Source organism: Notolepis coatsorum (genome assembly GCF_963971535.1).
Source record: "Notolepis coatsorum genome assembly, chromosome: 6".
Classification (NCBI taxonomy): domain Eukaryota; kingdom Metazoa; phylum Chordata; class Actinopteri; order Aulopiformes; family Paralepididae; genus Notolepis; species Notolepis coatsorum.
Genome location: NC_140170.1, coordinates 58,039,437 through 58,048,118, shown reverse-complemented (window position 1 = coordinate 58,048,118; position 8,682 = coordinate 58,039,437). Strand labels below are relative to the sequence as shown.

The 8,682-nt window shown below is 42.7% G+C and overlaps 1 protein-coding gene and 1 pseudogene across 2 annotated transcripts in view; both read right to left on the bottom strand.

The window, feature by feature from the left end:
• Positions 1–3,309: 3,309 nt before the first annotated feature.
• Positions 3,310–3,912, bottom strand: LOC311229496 (heat shock protein 30-like; the record flags this gene model as incomplete). The annotated part of the gene is made up of 1 exon (XM_084315576.1): positions 3,310–3,912. One exon carries the CDS (start codon positions 3,910–3,912, stop codon positions 3,310–3,312), a length of 603 nt encoding a protein of 200 aa, XP_084171702.1.
• A 2,466-nt stretch (positions 3,913–6,378) lies between these two features.
• LOC311229495 (heat shock protein 30-like) overlaps positions 6,379–8,682 on the bottom strand; it is a 41,920-nt pseudogene continuing 39,616 nt past the window's right edge. The window contains exon 2 of the transcript in view: positions 6,379–6,965. The product of the transcript in view is annotated as a heat shock protein 30-like (transcript). The remainder of the gene's footprint in view (positions 6,966–8,682) is intronic.

The window sequence follows — 8,682 nt, the reverse complement described above, 5'->3', positions numbered from 1 at the left end:
CTTGTTATATTTCCACATTTTAGTGTTCTTCAGTTCTTTTTTTCATTCAGTGTGAGAAATCCAGTCTCTGTTGAGCTTTAACAAGTCCATCAAAGTCAGGTTGCATGTCTGAGGTGGAGATGCGAAGCACAGCTGCCAGATGTTCATCAGTGAGAGAGGATCTGTACCTGGACTTGGTAAACGTCATGACTGAGAATGTCTGTTCACATATGTAGGTGGATCCAAAGAGAACCAACATCTTCTGAGCATGTCTCCACATGTTTGGAAAGTTCTCCTCCTTGAGAGCAGAGTAGAACTCTAGCAGTGATGCTGACTTCAGTAGTGAATCAGACTGCAGGTCAATGAGTTCAAGCTGAACAACTATCAACACTGCAGGTAAAGGGAGAGGAAACCAGCTGCATTTCATCCTCAACCTTTTGAAATCTTGAAAACGCCTTGAAAATTCATCATGCAGTGCTCCCAACATGGATGAGTACCTGTGCCGGTGATCAGCTGATGGTTTGACTTCCTTCAGGGTTTTCATGTGTTTGAGATTGTTGCTGTCTAGTTGCCTTGAAATGAATAGCAACTTTGTCATGAAGGCTTTCACATGGCTATGCATTTCATGAGCAAAAATGCCCTTGCCCTGCAGTTGTGTGTTCAGTAGGGATGGGTACCGTTCACATTTGAACCGATACGGTACCGGTACCTGTGAATCGATACCGGTTCGGCTTGCCCTGACTGCTTTGTTGTTGAATCAAGTCAAATCCTAGGTAAGCGTATATTGTGCGTGTGAACGTTGACATGAAAAGAAAAAAGTAAAAAAAAAGATATATTAACACTATGATCGCGGGGGACGAGTTAAGACGTCATTCCTAGCCATGCTCATTCTGCCGAAGACGCCGTAACTCGTCTTTGATGTCAATATTTCAAAAATCTGTGATCGAAATCATATTTCCCCTCCGGAGCCCTGAGACACACTGCTGATCTCCTCTCAACTCTCTAGCGGTTCAAGAGCGCCATCTGGTGGCCGATCGGCAGATCGCCAACCGGAAATGAACCTTTGAACCGGAAGTGCTCATCCATATGTGGTCCGGGCACTCGCTATCATTAGAGAGACTCCGTCTTGATACAGTGAACATCGATCGGTGCAAATAACTCGAAAAAACAACATGATTTGGACGTATATACTATTATACAACCTGGAAATGGATCGGGCATTTCTCCATCCCATAATAATAATAATAATAATAATAACTTTATTTGTATAGCACTTTTCATACAGAGGTTGCAGTTCAAAGTGCTTCACAACAGTAAAAATATACAGGCATAAGCGAGCATAAAAAGATAGACAGGTAGAATCACAGTGTTTCACATTAGGATCTAGCATCCCAATAGGCTCTCCGCTTACAGTTTTCAGTAACACAAATAGTAAAAATAGTTTAAAATGATTCAGTTTAAAAATAGTAAAATAAAAATAAAATAAAATAAAATAAAGATTATAAAATAGAACGGACATAAAAAATACAGGCATGAGCGAGCATAGCAAGATATGGCAAGTGACAACAATGCAAGTGACAACAATGCAACAATGAAAGTTTACAGACAATCCATGCTGACTGATCTGCCATAAGCAAGTGACAACAATGCATAGATATAAGATCCATGTATTTAAAGTTTACAGACAATCCATGCTGACTGATCTGCCATAAGCAAGTGAAAGTTTACAGACAATCCATGCTGACTGATCTGCCATAAGCTGTTTAAAGTTTACAGACAATCCATGCTGACTGATCTGCCATAAGCAAGTGACAACAAAAAAAAATGTTGTTCCACGCTCATCTGCCAGCGGCGCGAGGAAGCCACGGTAAGATTCAGCGTTATATTCTAACGTCTTCCATATAAACTGCTATGATGAACATATGACCCACTCTGGATGAATCATCTAACGCTGCCCACGGAATTATAAACGATCCCCCGCCCATCCGGTCATCATCAGATGATATGTAGAAACTTCTAGAATCACGTCCAGTTGAAATTTTTTATCTCGCGCCGATTGCTATCAAACTGTATTTCATCATCAATATAATGCATTTGGAGCTATAAATCAAGTTCTGGAGAAAGCTGCAGAAAACGATAAAAACATACTTATACTTTAGACCATATTTTAGTATGAATATGTGAATGAAAAAGTTTAACGTTGCTACACCCTGAACAATACATATAGGACATTGAATGGGCCATAATAATGGCAATTTAGCAATAGAATTTAAAAAGTTATAGCCCTGCAAAGAAGGGGAACTTCTCCATAGACAAATAGAGCAGGCGAGGGATGGTAAATTATGAATTTAACCCCGGCGATCAAAGTGTTAAAAAAACAATTTTATTTATTTAATTTTTTTATTATCATGTAATCTTTCGCGGGCCGGTCAGAATCATCCCGCGGGCCGTATCCGGCCCGTGGGCCGTACAATGCCCAGGTCTGCTCCAAAGGGAACTTATCTCCTGATACATCCGTTCCCAGTGGGATTTATTTCTGACATCATTGTCAATTTCTTTAGCTTTCCAACAACTGTCCCTCCGGTTGATTGCCATGTTTTAAATCAAACGTCCACGGCCACAGTTGAGAGAACATTTGGATCTCAGAAGTATTACAGCTCAGTGAAATGCTAAGGTAGCAGTCCCTATAAGCACAACCCTGTTAGCTGGAATACCAAACCACTACTATGATCAACCGCATAGTATGAGTTTGGGTGAAAATTCCATAAGCCAGAAAACAAATGCTTGTAATGTAAAGACGTGAAAAAGGTTTGTTATGACACTACCTTGACCTTGGTCACGCCAATGGAACGAAGTGTCAATATTCAGTTGATCATTTGTTCAACGTTAAATCGTATGCCGTGCCTACATCCTTATATCTGATGTAAGGCCATGACTCCTAGTCCACCTGCATAACTGTGACATCACGACTAATTGGAAAGGCTTACAGTTTCACAAATCTAGGATGTTGGAGTCCCATAAGCGATTTTGTTTTGTTAGAGGATTCTGTGCGACATTAGTAAAAGAAAAGGAAATAGGTAAATTTCCAGAACATTTATTGATAAAATACAATCATGTAAAAAGAAAATGATGTCATTGTTTGGATACAGTAGAAGTGTAACCATGTAGATTTGAAATTGGGACCACTGGGTCCACAGTTGGCCGCACTAACCAGCTGAGCTAAAGGGTTTGGCCCATTAGCTGATGCTGGTTGACTGTGACCAACTCCTCAGTAGTTTACAGAAGTTATGAAATACACATTTGTACAAATTTGGTCAGAGACATGAAACATTACGAGTCCATCTTTTCAGCAGTGTCCTGTTTGTTGCCAGAGTCGGTCTGTGTGGTGCTTCCCTCTGTCTGTGTGCTGAGGAACTGTGGTGTTGGTGTCTTCTTCTCCAGGCAACATCTGATGGCAACCTCTCTCTCAGCCTCCTCAGCAGATGGAGGCTTTGCTGCCTGGATGTGGAGCCTCCCGTCCTGAGCCAGGGAGCAGGTGACGGCCTCAGGATCCACCCCTTCAGGCAGATCAAACTCCTGTCTGAACTCCTGCCATCTGTAAGAGTAGGAGCTTTTCCCCTCCCCCTGCTTCTTCTGCTCCTCTGGGGAGAAGTCTTTAGTGTCCAGGGTCAGGGTAAAGCTGTCTCCCTCTTTCCCCAGCTTGTAGGAGACTGGCTGGATGGCCACAGAGGCTGGGACACGCTCCACCTCCTCCAAGATCTTCTGTTGAAGTTTGTCCAAAAGCTCCAGACTGCTGTGGAGCGTCTGCATGTTTCTCTGCAGTCTATCCCGCTGGCAGGGAAGAGGTGAGACCTCTGGCCAGAGACTGCTCACAGGCCAATAGAAGTCCATGACGGGGCTGAGAGAAGGCTGGAATCCACGGCAGCACAGCATCTTCACTGACTGTTGAGTCCTCTTGTTGTGATGGAAGGCTGGAGTGTGTTCAGTGTTGCTTGTGTTGCATTGTGTCTCAGCAGTGGGACTGTCTCAGCTTTTATATTCTGCCTCTGGGAGTTCCAGTGTCTGCAGGAATGTTCCTGTCATTACCACAAGTCTCCACTGGGTGGCAGCCTCACTGCAGGTGATGTAACCAAACCACTACTCATCTTCTAAAATTGGAACGGTCCAGAATGACCTAGTCAGGTGTGTACTAGCACATACTGTTTATGCTATTATTAGTGGTGTGTGTGTTCAGAAATACTTTTTGAATCACAATATTGAAGACCCTGTGTGACCAATTAGTCATGATGTCACAGTTATACAGTTGGACTAGGAGTCATGTTTTTATTTATTTAAAGTACAGACTTATACTTACAGCATGATGACTGTTCTATGCATTTTTAACCTTAGTATGAAAATATTATCCAGATCTATAAACCTTCTCATTGCAAACAATCAAAACCTTTTACCCCTGAATTCTAAGTTATTTTTCACTAAACAGTAAATGTGCCTCAGTTATTAATTACAGTGAGTAGTTTATTTAGTAAACATTTCATTATGGGAATTAATATCCAACACCCTTTACTCTGCAAGACTACTGACTGGTGTGGAGACAGAAGAGAGTTAATCTGAAAGAGAAGAGAACAATCCATCACTCCATCTTCAGCAGGTTAAAACCAGTAAAGTAAAGAAGCCTAGCCTTCACTCTACCACCAGGTGACAAACGAGGACCATCAGATATAAGGATGTAGGCACGACAGGAGACTTTGATAAGAGTCATCCTACAATACATTTGAAGATCAGGGTGAAAATCCTATTTAAAGGAACACTCCAATATTTTGGGAAATACACTTATTTGCCATCTTCCTCACAGTCAGACAAGAATATATGGATTTCATCTCTGTGTGTCAGTTTTGGAGTTGTTGGAAGTTGTATTTCTTCACTTTTGATTGAGCTAGGCTAGCTGCTCCCTACTGCTTCCAGTCATTGTGCTAAGCTAGGCTAGCATGCACCTGTACCTATCTCCTGCTACTAGACACACAGAGATGTAACTGATATCAATCTCCTTGTCTGACTCTGGGGAAGATGGCAAATACCTGTATTTCCCAAAATGTTGATGTGTTATTTTAATATTTTATTCAGAAGTTTTCTCTCAGCATCCTGATCTAGGAAATGACTCATCGTGCAACTTTGAGCTGAATTAGATCAACCACTGTTCCTGAAATCATACATGTGTACACCCATCTTTTAGATGAATATTTCTCTCACTGAAGTATATATTATGGTATTAGGCCTGTGGATGAAGGATTTAGTAACTCCACCATATGGAATGAGTTTACTTAATGAAGAGGAATAAACGCATTATGTAGATACACTTGGTAGTGTCAGTGTGCATGAGAGGTCATCAGCCCCAGGTGTGTTGTGCTGGGACCTCCCCTAAGATCAGCCCATCATAAACTGGTCATTTACTGGGGCCACAGCCATGAAACCCATAGAACAACTCTACAACAGAGCATTGAAGGTATATGACAGGAAACAGTACTCATACCACCACTGTAAAATCCTGGATAAGCATCAAATTTAAAATTTTGAAAACCTCAGACGTTATAAAAGTTCCTGCTTTGTATATAAATGCCTGCACAGATTAGCCCCTCCCCCTCTCAAGGAGTTTATCCACGAGAAAAGGAACACTGGATTAGCCACTAGATCAAACACCAGAGGGGATTGTGAGGTCCATTTTAGAAAGACCGCCTTCAGCAAAAACTGTCTATCGATAAAGGGAAGTGGAACATGGAACAGCCTTCCGGTCCCCTTAAGGGAATGTCCCACCCTGTCCACCTTTAAGGGCCAACTCAGGAAATGGCTGTTAGACAGCCAAATATGCACTCATTAGGGATGTTAGTGATGTTGTACTGACTGAATGTCATGTTAGTGTGGTCATGTCAGTGATGTCAGTTTTTATGAATGTCCGTTTTGTGTTTGTTTTATGTTAGGACTACGGGTGGAAATTAGCCCTGTGCTATTCCCGGCATATTTACGTCCTTATCATGCTGTGATGTTATGCATACACATGTAAATGATGTTCATTCATTTGCATTGTCCTTAATAAACAAATCTTAATCTTAATCTTAAAACCCATCATCTGACTCTTTTACTTGTAATAGTACCAGTCACGCTTCAATGTTTAAATGAAACCCCAAGGCTTACAGTGTTACAAGTCTAGGATGTTGGAGTCCTATAAGCTGAAGCTATTTAGATTTATTAGTGGGACATGAGTCAAACAACGGGAAGCACATGGTAAATTTCCAGAATGTTTATTCATCGAATGCAATGATATAAAAAACTAAATTATGTCATTGTTTGGATACAGTAGAAGTTATGAAATACACATTTTACACATTTGGTCAGAGACATAAACAATTATGAGTTGATCTTTTCAGCAGTGTCCTGTTTGTTTCCAGAGTCAGTCTGTGTGGTGCTTCCCTCTGTCTGTGTGCTGAGGAACTGTGGCGTTGGTGTCTTCTTCTCCAGGCAACATCTGATGGCAACCTCTCTCTCAGCCTCCTCAGCAGATGGAGGCTTTGCTGCCTGGATGTGGAGCCTCCCGTCCTGAGCCAGGGAGCAGGTGACGGCCTCAGGATCCACCCCTTCAGGCAGATCAAACTCCTGTCTGAACTCCTGCCGTCTGTAAGAGTAGGAGCTTTTCCCCTCCTCCTGCTTCTTCTCTGTCTTCCCACTGACTCTCAGCTTCCTGCCCACCTGCTTGACAGACAGCTCCTCTGGGGAGAAGTCTTTAGTGTCGAGGGTCAGGGCAAAGCATTCTCCCTCTTTCTCCAGCTTGTAGGAGACTGGCTGGATGGCCACAGTGGCTGGACACGCTCCACCTCCAAGATCTTCTGTTGAAGTTTGTCCATCAGCTCCAGACTGCTGTGGAGCTCCTGCATATTTCTCTGCAGTCGATCCCGCTGGCAGAGAAGAGGTGGGACCTCTGTCCAGAGACTGCAACACTGTATATATACACTGTATACATTTATCTATATCAGTATGGATATATCTGCATATACCGGTATACAGTACCTGTATAGTACAATTCTGTACACTGTATATATACTTTATCTGTTACATTTACAAGATACTTTAATGCCACACAATGATGGTTGGTGGTAATTGTTTGCGGTACAGTTTGTTAAGCACTGGGACATCCACATGAAACATCAGACATCAAACGCCCCCCTCCCACCTCCCAATCCCCACAATAAATACATATATACATAAATACATACAGGACAGTCACGTGTAACAGTGTCAGTCAGTGACGGATGCTTGCCCGTCTGTGCAAAGGGGGGCCAGGGTGTTCAGTGTTCGGACTGCTGTGGGGAAAAAACTGTTTGTGAAGCGTGTGTGTCTGGTTAGAATGGACCTGTAGCGACCTGAGGGCATGCGCTGGAATAAGTGGTGTGCTCTGGTTAGAACTTATTTTCATTCTACTGAACTTGTGCGGTATGATGACAATAAATCTTAATCTAATCTGATCTAGGACGTTTGTTGTGAGAGTCAGTGTGTCTGTTTAGAGAAAATAAAGCATATGCTCCAAAAATTACTTTAGTTAGTCAGTGTTTTGTGCAAACCTCCCATTTACTGCACTTCATTTTACACTTACTGCACTTCTAGCGCCATCTGTTGGCAAAATTAGAGTTGGTCCGACCGTTTTGAGGAAGTCCCCGCCCCAGCGGAAAGTACCTCAAAGAGCTCAAAAGAATCCAGAGACTCAAGGGGTGTTCAAAAAGGAAGAAAACGTCATCTGTTTGGGATATATTGTGTATAGTCATTAGGGTGCTGGAATGTTATTATGTTAATTAATTGTCATCCAGAGTGGAGGGGGAGGGAGGGGGGTTGTAAGATTAGGGTGTTGCCTGCTTATTTAAGAGTGTCTGTCTGCTTGTCTGTCTGTCTGTCTATGTCTGCTTGTCTGTCTGCTTGTCTGTCTGTCTATCTATGCTGCTGCTACTACTGCTGTCTGTCTGTCTGTCTGTCTGTCTGTCTGTCTGTCTGTCTGTCTGTCTGTCTGTCTGTCTGTCTGTCTGTCTGTCTGTCTGTCTGTCTGTCTGTCTGTCTGTCTGTCTGTCTGTCTAAGAGACCCTTACCTAAGTCTCCTTGAATACTGTAACACCCCAGTCGACATCTTCAAGTCGCCAGCACAGCTGTTGATGAGCCGCAGGCTGCGCTCAACCCTCCCAAGCAGCAAGCAACAGCTGCAGCCAGCAGTAGTCATCCAGCCAGCCGACACTGTGTTCATACCACGTTCACACCCAAGATGGACACGAGTACCGCCGTAACCGCAAGCACCTACGGGACACAAAAGAAGAAGACTGTTAGGCAAGCAACGGTCTGCCAGACACAGAAGGCATAGATAGATAACTCACCTGATACCAACACCCCTGAACTGTCAGATGATTCAGAAGCAAACTCAGCTTCATACCACACCAGGTCAGGCCGAGCAGTAAAGCCTCGGGACATACTAGACCTGTGAATGTACAGGGTGTAGGCGGATCACTGCCCTAAAAAAAATAGAAAAAGAGAAATGTAACTTGAATACTAATGTTTATTGAAATGGCTGACTTTACTAATGTTTATTGAAATGGCTGACTTACTAATGTTTATTGAAATGGCTGACTTACATACCTTGTTCACCTTGTTGTAATGTTCCAATATTCAAGCAGGTTG